General features: G+C 37.4%; 1 protein-coding gene across 1 annotated transcript in view; it reads left to right on the forward strand.

Moving 5' to 3' along the window:
• The window catches only part of LOC134745214 (heparan sulfate 2-O-sulfotransferase pipe), a 106,189-nt gene that overhangs the window by 54,313 nt on the left and 30,095 nt on the right, over positions 1–21,781 (forward strand). The window contains exon 3 of the mRNA XM_063679211.1: positions 2,715–2,854. Within this exon, the coding sequence (XP_063535281.1) occupies positions 2,715–2,854 (140 nt within the window). The remainder of the gene's footprint in view (positions 1–2,714; positions 2,855–21,781) is intronic.

Consider the following 21,781-nt stretch of genomic DNA (forward strand, 5'->3'; position numbering starts at 1 on the left):
GTCCAATTCTGTTTAAAAAAAATGATATGGTTTTTGTCTTATTTTGATACGACCTTGACCGTGAGCACCAATCAGGCTAACGGTGATTTGTGCTGACCAAACCAAGAAAATCAGGGTTGCCAAAGGTATCTAACGTAGGGAAGCCAAACTTCACAGTTGGTACCCAACTTCGCCCAAGTAAAATATTAAATTAACCATAAATAGATATCCAGTCATTTTACAATAGAAAGAACTGCGTAAAAATATTATAAAAGTAAGAAAAATATATATAATCTTCTCCACCCGTCCCCAACTTCACCTAATTTTTTTTTATTATGTAAAGTATACTAAAACTTATTCCAAATCCGAAATGCACATACGCCCATGAATCCCATGATATAGTGGAATTATGATTTAATGCTTGTAAAGACGAACTTATGTACTAAAGGCGAACGTATTTTTCCAAACCCTTATTTCCAATGAACTGCAACATTGATAACGGGGTTTGGTGCTGACGAAATGCAATCGCACACGTCTCATAAGCTATTTCGACCGCACTTGTTAGTGCGCGTGAGATGTCTGATCACGGCTCATGGTCGTATCAAAATGAGACGGTCGTATCAAAGTTACAAACCATATAAAATTGTTACCGCAGAATCGGTCTATACTTAGCTTACATTACTCACGACATATTAATATTAACATTATTAATATTAGGTAAGCACATTAGGGTCAAACAACTTCTTGTTGATTCTTTGTTGATTGTCTGTCTCTGTTGCTTTCCGAAGAGCGATTGTGACATACTTTCTTAAATATAGGCTATCATCAAGCTTTTACTTAGTAACTTTTTAATAGCAAAAAACCGACTTCTTAAAACACTTATAAATGCCATTAAATGATTTACGACCATAATGCATCTCATAACAATTAAAATTAGCCAAAAGACGTAAATTACTTGTCGTGAAGGAGTGTCTTGTCTTTATGAGCAGTTCTAGTTCACCAAATAGGTAACACTTGTTTAAATGCAATTGTTTGGTTGTTAGATGAAAATAAGTAAACGCTCTAAATATGCTTGTAAGATTTGAGGAGTTCCTTCAATTTCTCATGGGATCCATTATCAGAACTCGACCTTGACAAAAATCTTACTTAACTTCTGATAATGGATGGGGATAAGTTAGGGAACTTGCTGAATAAATTCAACGAAGAAGACATGTCGCTAAACGTGAAATTTTTGTCGTTGCCCAAGAGACCGACCCTGTCAAAAAATAGTTATTAGAAACGCCAATAAGTAGGCTACACAAGGTCCATTCTTTATATCTAAAGCTACGATTCATACCAGAATAACTATTAAAGTCCTTTGAGCTGAAGCTTGAAGGCGAAGGCTGATAAATATTTAGGGTCTGAAAATTAGCTACTGCCAATTGATCTTACCAAACTAGGCATTCTTAGCAAAGATCACAACTTAAATAAAAACAACAACAATATTTAAAACGAAACGCCATTAAAAATAATTTGATACAATAAAACCATTCAATTTACAACGTATGATTTATAACGAAAATATTAATAACATGGCTTTCAATATATCTTTATCAGCACAGTTTTCGCTCCCATACGCTATTCAATATTTATCACCATTAGACCAGCCATTACTCGCGGCTCGACTTGACACGCGTGGAGAGGAAATTATTGTTGGCTGCCTGTTATTTTGATATACTTAGTATTACCTAAGTTAGTTACCTACTACCAACTCTTATTGACAATAATATCAAACTTGCTTGTCGCCAAAATTTGGTACGCTATAATTGCCAATATATTTTATTGATTATAACACACTTATTTTCCGCCTGCTTATCGAGGTTGATTTTGAATTTATCACTCGCCAGTCGGTTGCATTAAATCGGCTTCCAAGACGGCGATAATTTTATCTTGGGTAAAGCGGTTAAAATGCTCGTAAATTCAACCATTTACCACGGTTTCTGATGACACGTCATCAGGTGAACTTTTGGTTCGTGCGCTACATATCGTTCTCTTTTATATTATGTGACAATTTATTTATATTAGCGCCAATAAAGACATAATTGTCGTCAAGGAGAGTAGTTTTTGCTACAAACCTGCTACAGGCTACGGCGTAGCGTTACAAGAAAAGCACCGAGTGAATTAATTCCATTAATTATACATCATCATTCGCTTGCCCTTGTCCCATTCACTTGGGGTCGGCGCAGCATGTCTTTTTCTTCCATACATCTCTGTCACCCGTCATCTCATCATTCACTTAAGTTAGTTTCATATCATCTTTCACACAGTCCATCCACCTTTTCCTCGGTTTTCCTCTCCTCGTACTTCCCTCCACATTCATTCTTAATACCTTTCTCGTCACATGACTTTCATCCCTCCGCATCACATGCCCGTACCATGCTAGGCGATTCCATTAATTATACATATATCCATGTAATTATGCAGCTTGCTGTACCTGCATATACATAGCAAGTCGGAACATATTCGGGCCCGATGCAATCAAATTAAAATCAAAACTAAGCCAACCTACACTAGGTAGAATTGCGAACGTTGTGTTCATAGTTAAGTCGCAACTGGCGAAACCGATAATAATATCGAAACTCCTGCCGATCTTCTTTCGAAGAAGGATGATCTTGCCTCGCAAAAATATCTTTATAAAACTACAAAAAAGCTCTATATTAAACAAATCGAGTGACAATTGTTTCTTCTTGTTACAGCACAAGCGAGTTAGTGGCGCTGATCGCGGTGTCGTGCACGCTGTTTCTGTTCCTACACACGCGGGACCTGAGCACCAAGCTGCGCCGCATGGAGGGCAGGCTGAACGACGACGTGACTACCTTCAACCACCTCACTGACAGTAAGTAGTGTTATAGCATGAGCGAGCTAGTGGCGCTGTTCCCGTTCCTACACAAGTACACACGCGGGACCTGAGCACCAAGCTGAAGTAACCGACCACTGGTCGTAAGTGTTATTGCGGCTTTATGAAGTATGCGTAGTGGGGGAACTGCAACGGTGATTACCTTCGATGTAAAAGAATTGAACTTTCATGGGCTAATACTAAATATCCGCCAGCCGGGCATCGAGGCGTTAATTTTCTCTTATGAGAAAATATGAGTCGTCGGTCAGTTTTTTGTATATTATTCGGAACTAGAAGTCAAAGTCAACCCAAACAGAGTGATGATGGGCTGTAGTTTCTTATCATATTATAACTTATCAATTATCATTATTTATGTCAATAATTTGTTATGCACGCCGAGGATGAAACAAGAATGAAGTTAAGCTTGGGAACAAACATTTTGTACAAATAGTTTGATTTGTGTTTTTTTAAGTAGTCACAATAGTTTAAAAACCATTAAATCAATTGTGGTAGATGAAGAGATTCAGATCCAGTCTCCGCCACTGGAGGGCTTAGTCACTTTTTCTTTAGTATGTATATGAAATTTATTTCAGGTTTCAGTTTATAAGTTAAATGTAGGTATAAAATGACCAAGTTCCGTTCGGATATTCAACTTACATCACACACCTCATTAGGGCAGGTGTAAATGTACACTCCCCTTGGCTTTCTGCTTTCCTCTTCCTTCAACATATCTTTCTATGATTTTCTTGCTGGATGAATTCGTTGTGACGTATCAAGTGCCAAATTACCTACTCGTATCGTTCCTCTTTAATTCACAATGGTTCCCAACAAACTCGTTATCTTCTTTATACTGTTCGTAGATCTCTTTTGTTGGTTTTCTATTTTGTCCATCCAATCTCAAAAACCGGCATTGCTGACGTAGGCGAGAAAACCGCTAGGCTCAAGTGGGACTGGGCCGGCCACGTCTACCGCATGCATCCGGAGAGGTGGGCTATCTTAGCCACCAAGTGGATGCCGGTAGAGAGGCGTGGACGGGGCAGGCCCAAACGGAGATGGCGAGATGACCTGGACAGTTTCCTGAACAACTGGCTGGACGAAGCACCAAATCGGGAGTCGTGGAAATCAAGGGGAGAGGCCTTTGCCCAGCAGTGGGACACTTACCTATATATTGGCTAGCAAAAAAATAATCTTTACCATACAGATTATCTTCTTCTTTCGTGTTGCTTCAATGTCCAGCCAATTAACTTAATAAAATAAAATGATACTTAACATTACTTATATACAGTTATTGTTACAAAAACGTAGCAAAAAGTCGAATATACATAAAGTAGCAATAAATCCATCCTGGATGTGCTCTATCTTGTTCTTTTATTATACGGCCCGAATTAAATTGGCAGTTAAATAAAGTCAATTAATACAACTGAGCTATTTTAATGAATCGCTGAGCGATGTTTCATTGACCGTGTCGGGAATTAGAGACGAGGGTAATTGAAAACTAGACAAATGTAAAAAAAAAGAAACGCAAACATTCAAATACCTCTGTTAGGATCACATGTACCTACAGGGTGGTAGATACTTACTTAAATTAACAGTATAAGACAATAATGTCATATAAATAGTATTTTAAAAGCCTTTATTAATTAAATACACAGCTCTGAAACACCGGCTTGTATTGTATTGTAGTTCGGGCGATTTTCCGCAACTCGACGACTGGCGCCTATTTTGCGTGACATGGGGGTGGGCTAGTCCTGCCAGCCCAGCTCCTCGAGGAAACCTATCAAACCTTTGATGTTGAGTAGGACCTCGGGGAGGTCTCTCGGGGATCCGAGATGTTTTGCCCTGTATGGGGCCACTCCGCTGCACTCCAGCACCACGTGAGAGGCTGTTTCTTCTATCTCCATGCATCCTCTGCATAGGGGACTGTCTGTGACACCTGTTATAAAAAGATGTTTGTTAAATAGTCCATGACCTGTTATGACATTGGTTACCATGCTCGGTCGGGTCTTTCCTAATTGAAGGAGCACTCTTGTGAGCTTTCCGTTGATGCCAGGCATGGCTTGTTTGGCCTGTCTGCATCCAGTCTGGTTTAGCCAATGTTCTGTGTGTAGTTTCCCTGTACGTGCCAGCAGCATTGAGCGTACCTTGCTAAACGGTATCGGGAGTATCGGTTCTGGGCCAATCGCTCCCGCACTCGATCCTTGCCTGCAAGCTCGTCCGCAGCATCGTTACCCCGGGATCCGCTGTGTCCTTTGATCCATTGTAGGGTGATCTTATTGTTATGACATACCTCCATTAGTCGTTCGTGGCATTCGTGTATAAGTTTTGATGTGACTATATGGCTTTTTAGAGCCATCAAGACTGCTCTACTGTCGGAGAGTATGCGGATGGAGGAGCCTACTACCTTTCTTGCAGTGATGGCAGCTTGGAATACCGAGTTATGGGCTCCTAGCGGAGTGGTGATTGACATGTTCAGATCTTCTGAGAAGGTTCCAGAGCCCGATCCGCTGTCTGTTTTGGACCCATCAGTGAAGATTCTGAGCTCCCGAGGATTGAGTCCTTCGTAATTGTCGTCCTCGTATAACTGTATTTTGTACCTTTTGTCGAAGATAGCTTGTTTATGAATCCGATCCGTGCCCGAATTGAGCACTGGAAATTCGTCATATACCTTATCCAGGCAAGTTGTGTGAAGAGCTCCTATGATGTTGGACCATATATTAAGGGCTCGCAGCCTTACCGCTGAGAGACTGGCCTCTTGTTGTATGTGTAGGTGCAGCGGTGGAAGGCTTAACATGACCTCCATGGCTGCAGTCGGTGTGGACCTCGTACAGCCAGTGGTGGCCGTGCATGCGAGCCTTTGGAGTCTTTGTAGCTTGTCTCGTACGTTAACACCGGCTTAATATTGATTTCAATTTAATTTCGCTGCCTGCTAATGCGAAATTGTTGGTATACGTTCTACGTGAAAAGAGTCCTATCATCATTATAATACCTAATCAGCTTTAAAAATAACTAAGCGGACGGGGAGCTTAAACTGATCTAAATGAACATTTTTTTTATTAAGACTGAATGTGTGTGTGTGTAGATAATTTTGAACGCCTCACCCGCTCAGCTAATTCTGCTCATTACTGTACAAGTTTATACTAAAACTTTTACCTCAAGCCTCTTATTATGTCACATGCCATTTAAAACCGTGAGCCTAAAAATCATCTTAGTTAATTCGTTTATTTCCTCGTATTATTCCACCCTGTATATGGAACTTCATAGTATCTCGCTGACAGCGCGTGTAATCAGAAGGAACGGCCCATCAAAGCACATTAATTAGGTGCTCCGGCGCTTCAGTCTCGCATTCCGCAGTGCCATGATACTCGCACTTAAATAAAGTTCAGTTGGAAATCGTGTGTAGGGGAGACCGAGGTGAGTTGTAACAGAGGAGAGTTGTGATTGATACTATATCGTATATCGTTTCGTATATAGTTTTTGGAATCTATTAACAAATAACAAGCTCGCAATAGCGCGCGTTTTTTAGTTCAAGTTATTAGCTAACAAATGCGCACTATTGTGAGCTCGCTAACAGTTAATATATTAAGGTTTCAAAAAATCGACAATTATTTGTTTATTATTATACATATCAGCACTTACAGATAAACCTCACATGCTAATAGTGTTGTTAGTAATAATTTCATGTGATTATACACTAACTCTAATATAATTCTACATATTCATCTTTCTGTTATTATACAATTTTATCAAATGTTTCATTTCGAATTATATCATTAAATAGGTACATACTTATATTATATTATTATGTCATTATGAAATTATACTAAATTATCATCATTATGTATGTCACATTATTAACTATTTTTTATTTTAACAAATATTACAGTACAATTTAATCCAAACGAAATTTCAACAAATCATTATTATTTTCACAGTATAAATTAAATTCACATTAACAAATAAAAGATACAACATAACATAATATAATCTAAACTTAATTACAAACTTTTACAACCATTATGTCACAGTCTACAATAGAGCTAGGGGTTACAACACTTTCCAAGTAACGAGATGTTGCACTTAAAAATTTAGTCTCCGGGGAGAAGACGACAATGTCACAACTCTCCTCTGTCACAACTCACCTCGGTCTCCCCTACTTACAATATGTAATCCTACTTAGATATCTCAGGTACTTACGTAATAAATGTAATAATACAGAAGGTTAAATCGAACTAAAACTTATTCCAAATATATGTATAAAGCTGCACTGCGTGTCTCAGCTGACTCCTAGCCTAAGTATTAATGACATCTTCGTGGATTTTGATGGCATAATACCCCCGTCGTTTGTAAAATCTTGTGCTAGAGAGCTCTGTTTTCCACTGTGTTTAATTTTTAACAAATCTTTACAATCGGGAACTTTTCCTCTAGTGTGGAAGACTGCTTATATCGTTTCAATTCATAAATCGGCCGAAGAGAAAACATACTACGATAACACCATAGCCGATCAGAAACTTTCACGCAGAGAGTTAGCTCAAGATCTCGGTATTTGGTTTGACGAACAGTTAAACTTCAAATATCATTACGAGTATATCACAAAAAAAGCTAACCAAATGCTTGGATTTATTCTCCGAATCACCAGGCTTTAAAAAACCAAAAAGCTTGCTAATACTGTTTCAAAGTCTTGTTCGTGGCGTTTTCGAGTACGGGTGCAGGGTCACTGTCACCGGCTCTTTACATTCCAATAATATCGAGAAAGTTCAAAAAAAATGTCTCATGCTTCTGTCATACCGTTATAACCGTGATCTTATACGCCAACATAACGTCGATGTTCACTCCCTTGAATCACGTCGTCTTCTTCAAGACATGCTATTTCTCCACAAAGTTCTCCACTCCAAAATTGATTCCCCTAATATACCTATACTGTCCCTTGTTACATTTAATACCCCCCGGTTCAGGTCATGTGCTCCAAAGACTTTTGCTTTACAAGTGTATAGAAATAATACTTAATTCCTTTTACAAGCCTATTGCAAAGATAGATATAACTCCGTAATAGATGCATACAGTCTAAGGAAAAAACGTGCCTCGAAAATCACGAAAATTTGATTCTCGATCAGATGGCGCCACTAGTTTTGGCCAACTCTCGTATAGAGGGCATTGACTGTTTCGTTTGTTATTTATAATTTTAACGCATACCAGTGAAAGAACATGGGTCAAAATCATATAAAAATAATTCATACAAATAAAAAAATCATTTATCCATATTTAAATACATTTTAACGTATTTTTATAAATCTTCATTTTATTTTTAGTTTTAAAGTATGTCGATAGGTGGCAGTGAATTTACAGTGGTTACAAAATTTACTATGACAGTACCGCTCTATCTTATTATATCCTCATTGCCTATTGTAAGAATGTGCCGTCTGTACAATGACATGGTATCTAAGCATAGCCATATTGATATATTCAACTCGAGATTTACAATCTTTCGGAAACAGGTTATAGATGTTATTTGCCATCAATCACCTTTACGTTAGGTTTCATTGATCTTAGTGTAGTTTCAATCTCATTTTCCTTTAATGTATGTATACTATAGTTTTTTGGTTTATTTTCCCTCTCTTCTTTATGTGAATTGTGTTTTGTGTCTAAAATGGTTTTATTGTGTATTAGTTGTATAGCCTTAGTATAGTTGTAGTTTTCGCTCTTTAATATGTATTTCATGATGTGCATACATGCTTTGGATGGCATTCCCAACCAAAACCTCTTCTGTAAATAATTATTTCATTCTACCTATACAAATGTTATCGGTTTTGTGTGCCTAATAAATAAAATAAAAATAAAGTTTTAGTGCCTGCTTATTTGAATCCATTGTGTAGACAAATAAAATAAGCAATGACGGCCGTGGTTGCTTACCCAATGGGTGCCCATTTTGAGTTGTTACTAGGTACCTAACTGAACGCGTTCTTTTAGCAACTAAAAGGGATCTCAGGTTGTGTCAACTTTGGGCCGTACAGTTATTCACCTCGTAGGTGATAAATAAGTCTACGGCCCATTCTATTAGACGTTTCTTCTATTGTGAAGCTGTTCTATATCCACCAGAGGCCACAGAGAACTTCTTAATTTTTTTAAGAGATAGGAGTGAAACGTGCAGACGAATCGCCCGATGGTAAGCGATTAATGTCGCCCATAGACACCCGCAACATCAGAGTGGTTGTAAGTGCGTTGCCGGTCTTTAAGATAACTCGATAGGAGACAAATCCATAAATGTGTAATCCCAACATATTCCTGACAAAAAAATTAAGTCGGCCACCAGACACGTTTAACCTTTTCGACGCCGTGTCAAATACAAAAGCTGTCATCCAGACATCCAGACGCACGTCAACGAAGTGTCAAAACTGAAATTGAACTTTATGCATATGTATGTAGGTCTATGTTGCTCTGTGGTCTATGACCGATTAATCGGTCTTTGGCGTTGAACCTACGGTGCGTAGGTATATATCGGTCATTGGCGTCCAAAAGGTTAATACACAGCCGAGCAGACCACGCAACCAAAACCATGCATGCAATGTAATATATCATAATGAAACCCACTTTATATACTTATACGTCGCGTCACCTATCGGAAACACATTGATAGGTATGCAGCAATCTGATAGTTCTAGATGCATATAATGTTGGCACTGATAAAACTTTCCCGCCCTGATAAGGTACCGTCAACCTCTGGAGCTCGTCCAAACTTTCACTGGAATCCGCCAAGAGTTCACTGAATCACTTTGGATACCGTTCACTGACTTTTATTGTCGTTCACTTTTTGCCCCGGGCCCTGGGAACTGCGGTTATGCCGCCAGACGGTTTTTATTACAAAACAATTGATAAATTTGCTACACGATCTTACAATACCATTGACACCTAAACAGTAATTTTGAGTGATATTTATTACCCACTGTAGTGTTGTAACGTGTTGGAATGTTTTTAGCCGCTACCGATCTGACACGAATACTTACTGAATTTGCTAATGAACCCATAATACTATGGAAAGTGTACTAGGTCTGCGTCTGTTACTTGTCTTGCCTTTTTAACTTTTTCTGCGATGAGAACCGTCAGTATATTAGCTGATCGCCAAAGTGCATTATGTGTTTTAGAGTTGCCCGTATTCTTTTTTTATATGCCACATTGATGGCAAACAAGTATACGTCTGGCTTGATGGTTGGTACACATCTGTGGTATACAGTCACCGTAGCCTATGGACTCCTGCAACTCCAGGCTCCTGCCACAAGTTAATAACAAGAGCCCAGCTGACTACGTGCTTAACTTATTATATCTACTTACTTACCACCAGGTGGATATGCTTGTTAGTTACCATCGTGGTATGTACAAAAAAAAACATATGATGCGCATTTTGTAAATCCTTATATAGTACTCTTGAGTATCCCGACGCTATACAGGAAGATAGACGAGTTCTAACCGTTAACAATGACGTCATGAGTAACAGTTACCAATTTAGCTAACAAACTGCTCCACAAAACGCTTGTATATCATTATTGTCTGTAATGTCTGTGCCTGTTTAATTATCGCTGGGTACAGCTACGGTACGAATACGGGCGTACTAATAGGCTGAGGTCCCGAATGGCGTCCGCAGCGACTGGCGGTGCACCGCCAGGCCGCGGCCGCCACGTTCCAATCCCACTTCCTTATTAAGCGCTTCTCGATTGCCATTGATTGGAAAATGCTCCATTTCTGCCGCAAGTTTGAAATAAAACACAACATAAGGAAATAGATCTCTGCATTGCGGTGGAGTAGAGCAATCGACCGAGATACAGTTAGGTACAAATTAAACTTTGAATTGAACAAAATTATGATCTGTGCCTAGCTGTAACAAATATTAGTTATTATAAGTATAGTAACATAGTTTAAACATTTTATAGTCGAGACGTATCACAGTAGAACGGCAATTATTAACGAGATTGTAGGTTTGTAGAGATACGTGCATTATAGACCGGTAAATTACCCCTTTTTGTGATGATTATCTATCATTCGATTGCATAACACGGGTCATTTGGATAATAAGTACACGCGTATACGCGGCAACGTGAAATAGAAAATATCGCATGTTTGAAAATCGTCGACCGATACAAATGACTATTCAGTGACGTCATCACTATTGTAACTTAATGTACCTATATACTTACCTAAACGACTATTAAAAAATCCTACCCTTTTGCGTGCTTACTAAAGAAAACTATCTGTTTACATCATAAATAAAGCTAGACTCACAAAGTCATGTCAGCCCTCAAAAATGATGCAGGCCTTGCGGGAATGTATTTATGGACGAACATGTAATAAATGCGCTCGCGGACAGATCTTGACGTTGGAGCAAAAAGGCGACTCCTCTTGGATCTAGATTATTATTCAATTATTCGTATTTATTTAAAAGTGATCAAAAAGCTACCAATGTACACTCATACGTCTACCCATACCTATAATTTAGGACTCTTACTTTAAAAAAATCACCCTGTTGCAAAGCAGGTCTCGAGTTCAAAAATATATTAAAATTAATATTTTTGGAGTCCTGGGGCCCGTTTATCAAAAGCTTGAAGCTTGTAATACAAGTGGAAGTCCCATTTTGACAGCTTTTGTTAGAAAGGGACTTCCACTTGCATTACAAACTTTTGATAAACGGGCCCAGATTACCATAATCGTAAAATAAATAGCTTGTAAATTACATGGGTACCAAAGCTAAGTAAAAGAAAACAATACACTCAGTCGGTATTAAGTATTAAAGTGTGCAAGTGCAAAACCAATTAAGAATTAATCACTACTTGCAAATTGCGTTTCAGTAATTATAATAATGAATTCTACTGGCAAGAAAGCAAATTAAAAACTAGGTAGGTATGTGTTTAAAGTGTTTAAACTCCTCATCTTGTTGTTATCTTTGTGTATCAAGATCAAGCTGAAAATCATGTTTTAAGAATTGACACTAACGATTACTTACTGGCAATACAAACGGCCATCAGTAAGTAAATACAACTGCTGGTGACGCTGGTGTCATGTAAATACTTTTTTTGTAAATTGCCTTCCTTTTGGCTTTTGTAGTCCTAATTGCTTTTTGCCGTGGCTCGGTAAAGGAGCATGGGGTCCTCTCGATAACCTTATCCCAAGAATTGGCATAAGCATTAAATATTTAAAAAATATTCCGTATATGCAGGCTTCAAATTTCAGCAGGCAGGGCAGATTTCAAATTCAAATATAGGATTTTTATTTGGTACCGCAAGACATAAGTTTTGCATTAATTTCGGAATATGCGGAAAAGGTTAGAGGAGTGCGTAACCTGTGTACACAGCGCGAGTTGACATTAAGATAATGCGAATTCTCAAAAAAAAAATACGCAATTGTCTTCTTCCTATTCATCAAAATAAATAGTTTGGTTGTTGTTTATGTTTTAGTTCATACAAAATTTCCGAGAATTTATAGGGGTTTAATAAGTCCAGGTTCGAACTCAGGTTTGGATGCAGTAAGTTATCAGTAAATACTGCGAATCAAGTTTTTTGTAACCTTAGGTAGATCTTACAACTGTCGGCAGTGATGAGATTAATAGTATCTAAAGGGAGCGAGCCCGTGCGTGCCCACGCCAGTCCCGTTACCGCGCGCGGGGTCCATGCGCGTGAGATTAGGATTTATTGTCCGGTGCATTATGGAGCGGGCCACATTGTCGAGCGGCGAATAATCGCAGTTTCGCATCCGTTCTAATCAAAATACTTAGAAGCGAGCATTTGATGTCCACTTTACGATTACTGGATGGTTTATTTTTTCCATTATATGTTGGTCCTACAAAACATTAATCTTACCTACGTCGTTTATTTATATAAAAAGTCATGCAACATATTTGTATTTGTATATGGCAGCTGGAAATTCCTATCTCCAAAAGGCAGCACACTGCGATACGTTGACCTCGCGGTCGACTAAGCTATAAACTTTGTCTTCCTTGTATCTGCATTATTCTAAGCAATATTACAAAAGGAGAAACAAACAAAATGGCCGGAAAATAGTCATATTGTATTGAGTATTGGTGCAGTGCTTGCGCCCGCGGCGGCCGGCATTGAACCACGCTCAAGAATGTCATTCCCATCGCTAAGGTACCGAGCATGAGCTAAAGTTATTAATGTAGTTTCATTTCATTTTCATGAAAATAAGTGAGAACTCTGATTGATATAGTTCAATTACGCAAAGTTATTAAACCTGAAATAAAAGTTTTTTTTTTTCACGGTGCGGTAATTCTGCAATTATGTACTGGGGGAAGCAAGCGATTTAAGACTTTGTGTGTCTTCCTCCAGTTGTCACGATCTTGGTGAACTTCCTCCAATTGGTGTACTTGCTCATCTTTTCTAAGCCTCTTGATTTTTTTCGGTTGTGGCTTGTGGCGTCCATCTTGTCATAATTTTTGCATCTATCATATGAGAAAAGAACCTTTGCGCACGTTTTGGTACAAACGTTTCTAGAAATGCTCATTTCAAATTCGTCCTACTGCATGACTGCGACCTCTACCTATATATTCGTCACAGTTGGCCCAACATTGTATTTCAAGCTTTACAGATGAGGGTTACTTTACACTGGTTTTCTCGTACGTCGCACAAGAAGCTCGACGCGCCTACGCTCACGCCACCGTTTATAATACGTCTCAAGATCACCATGGAGTTCCGAGTCTACACGATCTAACGACGTAACATTGTCACGATGTTAAGGTCACTACAAATTTACATAATAAGGAAGGCTTGTGAATCTTCAGGTCTATTATTCTACTACTTTAAAGACGGACATGGCGACTTGGTTGTTTTTTACTTGGTTGGTTGTAGTGGACGGTATCACCGGCGGACTGTAAAATTTTGCTATTTAAAATACATTAGGAGAAATGTACGGGTCAGTCATATATATATATACAAGCGCATATTTTATATGATGAATTGATGATAAGTATTGTATTATCTTTTCTTCCAAGACAGTAATGCGTATTTAATCATACTTTAAGAGAGGTATTCATATATTGAATATGCCCACTTTTATAATATTATGTGATGTCGCCTGCAGACCCCGCAGTTGACAAAACACAAAGTCGCACACGGATTAAGACCACAAGAAGCAAATCTTCAGTGTCCAAATGATCCCTAATTAGTTATTAAATCATTTATGTTCATGTATACCTATACTTCGTCATTGTTAAGTACAGATCCTTGATTAAGGCCGTGTTGTTTTTGTTATTGTCAATGTTATTGTTGGTAAGATCACACGAGTTTCTTTATCCGACCTAACGAGGATACTGTGTTATTTTTCACATGCCATATCCGGTATAGGCGGCGGCGGCACACAATACTTAGTGTTCGAAGGGCCATTAGAGCTACGGGGAACGAGCCTCGACTTTCGCGGTTACTGTAATTGAGTGTCTAATTTCACCTGGAAAATAAATAAAACCCCTTGCGATGGAGAGCTTAGAAATAGAGCAATTACTTTCAAAGTGAACGGGTCTGTTCATTGTTGGAGAGTTATTACATTTTCTTTCTGAAAATACTGCGTACATTCCTTATAAATAAGATCAGAAAGCGTCCGTATAATATTTCTAGTTATGATGAAGCACGTGCAATGAATGTGAATGATACATGGGCGATGCAACACTTGCTGAATTACTTCATAAAGTGAGATGGTGAAAGTCTAATCTGACATGTTAATCTGATATGACATCAGGTGTCATGAATCAAACTGAATGGCTCATGAAATTATGAAAATGCATACTTTTTTGCATAATAAAAATAAATATAAGATTTGTTATGTACCTAGATATGCCACTGGTATTGTGAAACCATCTGTTGCCCTGGTGGGTAAATGCACCTAAATATGAAGAGCTTTTATTATTGAGCGATTTTTGTTAGTTATTTCATTCAACCGTTTGGACAACTATTTAGGCCTATAATCTAACTGTTAGTTTTGTGTCGATTTTTTACAAAGAACTTTTCTTTTACTTAAGAAGGCAGTTAAACCGTTCGTTGTAGGTATCATCTACATGACAATGACCATTAAAATTGTAAGAAAATGTTGGATCACTTACTGGATATTGTTAAATCAAACATTTACTGCATTTGTTTCTTATTGTATTGATGAGCAATGTGAAATAGACCGTTTGCTCGGTATTTTCTTTCTTAGACGATTAATATGAATGCATTGAGCTTCAGGCCGATCTCGATCAATTGTTTGCATAAGCTCCGTCTCGCCCGAAAGCTAATGTCAACCAGGGAGCACATCCAACTATCTCAACATGTAGACGGATGTAGTCCTTCCCATTGTACATAGAGCGGTCGTTGCCCGTCGCCGGTACGGCCCGGTCTCCGGGCCCCGGGACCGGGCTCGGACCCGGAAAGCTCGTGACTCTGTTATCTGCTGCCATGTCGATGACATCTAGACAAGACGGCTCCGTATTAGGCGCATTTGAATACAACTGAGATTGATTTCCAATCTATCTAGTGATATCTGAGAATGTGAAATAACAATGTTGTTAAAGGTTATTGATTATTCCTGAAAAAACATAAGTCTTAAGGTAGCTTTAGTAAAATAAGTTATGAACTTTTGGATACGAAAGATGTGTAAAATATTGATATTGTACAAACTATTCAACCTGTTTGAATATACACGAACACTGTGTTTTTTGTAAGGCAATTTATTTCAATTCAAGGGTGCATTTCTGTGCTTACGTAATTTAAGTCATTTTCTCAAAGAAACTGGTATTCTAATTAACACCATTTTGGAGATAATCGATGATTTATTTTATCTAATAAGGCCCCTACGAGCGTGTACACTTGCCTTAGGGCCTGTTTACATACTGATGTGTTTAGTATGAGTTTATACATTTGCTGCTACTAAACGCAAGTACTATCTCGGGCGGACGATCGATATTCGAAATGTCATTGATATGTCATAGTTTTCAATTGCTTGGTGGGGTTAATATTAGATTGTACAACAAGGGCATAAAGCGATCCATTTTTATCCGAGGCAATTTATTAGTTCGAGCGCAGCGAGGATCAATATAGTCGAGGATAAAAATGGACATTTATTCCTTATGCCTGACTTATGGGTCACAAACTTACATATGTGTACCAAATTTCAACTTAATTGGTCCAGTAGTTTCGGAGCAAATAAGCCGTGACAGACAGACGCACGAGTGATCCTATAAGGGTTCCGATTTTTGCTTTTGAGGTACGGAACTCTAAAAAAAGTAAAAAAAAATAATGCCTTTCAGTTTCCCGAGGTTAACGGAGTTTTAAAATAAACACCGTGTGCAGGTGTTGTGTGTGTGCTGTGTAGGTACCGATTATATATTTTTTATTAGGTGCCAATACTTTTAGAAAAAACGTTGGCCTGCATTTTGTCATGGAACGTAGAAAAAACACAAAATTACCATTAGTTATTGATACCGATCATAAAATTATTTCACGTGAGTGTGTAAGCGAAAATGCAGGAACCTGCACGACTCCCATTGAATGCCCATTCCTATGTCGAATTCTCATTACAGAATGATTTGACTGATGTTGGGTCTCGAGTTGTCACAGCATGAAATGAACCTACCTATACGACAAAACTCTTGGATATAAAAGCGTGTATTCGATATTAGAATTACCTGTGAGCATTACCGACGTGGTCGTGCAGCCAGTGGTCGCAATACGGTACTCGCGGCTGCGACAGTCATGCCTCTAAATGTCATTACCATGGCATAGAGCACTCCCGTGAAATCTCTCACCGCAGCGTTGTTTCTCTGTAGTACGTGCGGCGCAGATCATTCTTGGAAATTCACTTTTTTGCTGGTCAAAACGACGCTTAGTTTTTATTGTAGAAATGTTCGTGTCAACCAGTGCGACACATCAGATGTTGCACGCTGGGTTTCTCAAGCACGTACCTACATGAAAATGAGAGAATACTGTTTAATGTTTATATTTTATTAAGCTTTACGCGGAAAGTATTACTTAAGCTTAAAATGTTTCTTCCTTATTAACGTATTCGTCGTTTTCCTAGAAAGTTTAACAAGATACAATTATTAACTCGTCGCAGTAATTATATAATGACATCTCTGTACGACTTTTAGTGATCCATCGGTAGTTTATTAGCTATAAAGTTGAGTTGATATGGGCTAGGCGATGTTTGCGGTAAGTAGGTAGTTTATAATCCTAATGGGTTTCTATCGCTTAGAATCTAGCATCTAAGCCTTAGGTGGTGGTAGGGGGGCAGGCTGGCGTACCACTTGTAGCTCGTTAGCTGTCCCTTGTTATCAGTTAACCTGGCGAACTTGCAGTGTTGGATGGCAATGGAATCCAATGTGGTATATTCTGCAACTAAACTAAATTTATATAAATGGGAGACTGGGTACATGTACTAAGATACTAGGCCTATTATGTTCATGGGCTGAAATGAAAAGGATATTGATGTAAAAATATATGAAGAAAACCGAATCGATGTATGTATGCAGGATTGCAGGTATGTATATACTATGGTAAAGATAAATACGACGTTCATATCCCGAATACAAATTTCCATATTCTATGACTTCTATTCCTATTCTATTCCAAAGGCACCAAAAAAAAAAAAACACCTATAAATTCGATACTTTTTACAATAGACTGTAAATGTAGTCTAACTTCTATCTTATTGTAGAAGAAATACTTTGATCGTAAATAATAGCTATTAACAGTACATATGGTGCTACTTTCTCGCACTAATGCGTAAAGTACCCTTTTTGTGCATATGTCTAAAGTTTAAGGGGCCATATGTACTGTAAAACGTTGTTCGATACACGTGCGAATAGGTAATTCGCAACTCGTGTCGATTTAAAACACTCCCTGCGGTCGTATTTTAATTTATCGCCACACTTTTCGAATTTCCTCTTTTCCGCACTTGTATCGAAAATAACTATTATGCAACAAGTGCGGAAAGTGTATGATTTCCGACGAGTGTATAAAGGAATACGAGTCGGAAATCATCTTTACGCACGTGTATCATACAATGTTTTACTATGCATTGTGCGAGTAAAAAAAAACATATAATGGCAAATAAGTTTAATTATTAAAAAAATTGAAAACAAAAAGCACTAACTCTTCCGCACTAGTGCGAGAAAGTAGCATCGTATGTACTGTAAAAAAAAATTGAAAACAAAAAGCACTAGTGCGGAAAAGTAGTACTTTCCGCATGATATGGCCAGGCGCGGATCCAGCCCTCAAAAAAGGTTGTGGTCACAGCCACCCGAAAACCGAAAATCGGCCAAGTGCGACTCTAAGTTCGCTCATAAAGCAATTATGAGTCATGAATGACTTTTGAATTTGATTACCTATTTCCTTTTTCCTGCGCATCAGGACTTTGGCTTTGAATTATATAGTCAGTTTTGATTAAATTCCAAATCAATTTCAATCAATCTTTTTTTTTTTTTCCTATACTAACCACAGCTAGTAAGCCAATGGGGACACTAAACTGGGCGGTGTCTTGACGGTGTCTCGGAAATTGTAGTGTGACCAGCAAGTGACATGCACCAGGCGAGACTTAATTTACAACTACTGAACCGATTTGATGAAATTTCGGCTACTTCAAATGATATCAAATTAAATTAAACGCTAGTATACATTTTACATTAAATAACTTTATTTACAGTTAGATGCTAAACCGAACCGCATTCTACTCTACTTTGAAATGAATCAAATGTAGGTATACGAATTTGGTAAGCAATTATGTTTGCTGTAAATTATTTCTCATTTTGAGTAATTTGAAAATAGGATGTTGAATTTTATCTTTAAAAAGTTATTACCATGTTTTGCACCAATCATAGAGGTATGATTGGCGGGTAGTCGGGTAGTTTATTTTTTTTCATAACAAAACTTCTAAGATCTTCATAAATATCCTTTGACATCCATCAAGTTATTATACGTACATGAACTAAAAATAGATAATTAGTTTATTTTTTTTTACTTAAATAGAAATTAAAGATAATGATCATGACTGATGATTAGTAATATAACTACTCCTTTTTAACCAATATAATTCAGACAAGTTGGTTTAAGTAGGAACTTTAAAAAAAAATAGGATTTTTTAATGTAAATAGGTATAGTGCTACAACACTATACCTATTTACATTCCTATAAAATTTTATTATTAATTTGTTTTGTTATTGTAACGCGTCTTATAATAAACAGCAATTCTCTCAAATCTTAAATCTAGTAATTATTGCAGAAATAAATACTACGTGCAAAAATTAATCAGTGGTCTGCTTCATACATATTTATTTGCAATGATTCAGTTTTGCACCACTCTCTTTGTTTACAATAATTTTTTGCAAAAAAATATTTGAGCCAATCTGTTATATACTTATGTACCTATATACAGGGAGTCATTCGTATCGAGGTTATGAAAAATTATTTATTATATTTATTACTAAGGTACTACTTTTGACTCAGTTTTACACCTTTACCTACTTTCCAAAGTCAAATTTGAATAGGCTTAAGAACTTAAGATAAGAAATATTTTATGTTTATACCGTATTTTTATTAGTTAATTAGTACAGTTCTAAATAAACGAATGTGCTATACTTCCAAAAAAGTGTACGAACATTTTACGTGACAGCTGTTCCATACAAAAATGAACTGTCATAGGCATCATCATTGGACGCGCGAGGTAACGAGGTATAACTGTGGGAGCACCCAAACGTAAGTTTGATTTTGCTATTTAAGTATATACTTAAATTACAAATTCAAGCTTACGTTTCTTTTTTGCGAAAACGTTGATTATTTGATCTATATCTAGGTTCGTATCTTTATGTATATTCAGGAGAGCTAGCCCGGATAACCTTTCCTCTGCCATTGAGGCCCGCAACCAAGATTTTACTCTGCGAAGAGTAGAAAAAGATCTCTCTGCGGTAGCAACGCTAACCGGGAGAGTTGCTAATATTTGTAAAAACATTTTGATGTTAGGGTACAAATCTTAGATAAATAAGTAAGCATAGAGTACTCCATATACCAGTTTCCTTACTTAATATATAGTATGGTAAAGTTTGAAAATTACTAATAATACATACGTATTATGAATCATTTTTAAACTCCCTTGAACCTAATACTTAGTAAACGTAGTTACGCTTAGCTGACTTATTTCCCTATAGTATGAGGTATTCCATTACTACTCAATCGACCACTAAATATGTAGGTAAATTATTTTATATTTGACTAGGTACATAAAGAATCTACCCAATTAATTTTTTTAAATCTAAATGTTCAGTCGAGATAGCATGATATGCCCCATAAATATATACCTATTGCACAGCTGCGTGAGTAGTTGTAGGATTTAATTTTCAAGATATTTACTTAGTCATTGACTAGAAGACGCCAAAAAACCCCCTCAAGAAAACAAATCACACACAACACGAAATATCATAGGTACAAATAATAAATCGATAAACAATGTAGGTAATGAATATTTTATTGGATAATTTGTAACTTTGTTTTATTATAAAAGTAATATACATAGAGTAGCTTACTTACACGTCGAGAAACAATCAGAGCGATAAATTGCTCTGATTGTTTAGGTAAACCCTAGCCGAAATGACCAAAAAACAAAGTTAAAATAAAGTTACAAATGATATATAGAGTAGGGCATTGCATTAGAGCGGTAAAATAGCAATAATTTCATTAAAATAACTTACCATTGTGTCGAAACAACAATCACACTATCACAGCTATTTTACCCTGACTGACATTAACAAAAAACTTTTCAAGAATGGCGGCTTGCCTCGGAACTTTTGGCATTTTGGCGGGAATCTACATGTGCATGCATACAACTCAATACACTCTTGCTTTTAAATTAGTAGATCTGTCTATTGTCTATGGTCTGCGCGAGTGCGCGCTTCCAACCAGTAGTCATCTCTTTTTTTCTAATACATATTCATGCGCCAAAAAGAAACAGATAATATGTTGTAAAAATGTGACAAAAAGTATCACCATTTTTGTCTATGGCTCTTTGCTGCGTTCCGAATCACGCACGATTCATTGTTTTTATTTTTTATTTTATGAAGGCCTATCGATCTCAATATACATGCAATATACCGTGAAAGTGTAAAAAAGGTTGTGGGCATGCCCATCTTGCCCACAACGGTGGATCCGCGCCTGGATATGGCTCCGTAGGAAACGCACTTTTCGAGCACATGCATTGTAAATCAAATTACCTTGCCTTCCCTGTAAGCATTATGTAAGTGTGAGAAAAATAATATACCTACAGACAACGTTCACAATGAACAGTCATTCTAAGGTGCAAATTGTCCGAACTACTCTCGGGTAACCTTGCCATCCTCATATAAAATATTGGGCCATTAAAACGTCATTAGGTCTATCATACATTACTGACAGCGAGCGCCTGAGCGCAGTTTTTACATGCCTGTCAAAAAAACATTTCCGCGCGTATTACACTACGAAACACAATTACACGTTATTGCACAATTATTTCCACTAAAATGCGACAGTAGGTAAGTATTCATATTCATATTTTTTATTAGTATTAATCATACATTGTAAGTATATTTAATTCAAAAGATGTGACTTTACTGAATATAGAATTCCACTTATTAAGAAAAAAATCTATTTCACCATCATCCTTATTCCATATTCTACACTGTCAATTGACAATTGGTAAACTTATTGTAAAGTAGCCTCCGCCCTAATAATTATTCAGTGCCATTTTCACTTCCTTTTTACAAATGTCTTAGTAGATCGCTGCAACATTTAAAGAATATATTTATTTTCACATTTCGGTTCAAGCCCAAATTGTCTCTCAGAGTCTGCACAGCGAGCAGAAAAGTGCATACCCACTTAATTGATAAATTCCATTCATCCATAAAGTGTAGTGTACATACATATGTAACGCGACTATTGC

The sequence above is a fragment of the Cydia strobilella genome, chromosome 11, assembly GCF_947568885.1.
Source record: "Cydia strobilella chromosome 11, ilCydStro3.1, whole genome shotgun sequence".
In the NCBI taxonomy this organism is placed as follows: Eukaryota; Metazoa; Arthropoda; class Insecta; order Lepidoptera; family Tortricidae; genus Cydia; species Cydia strobilella.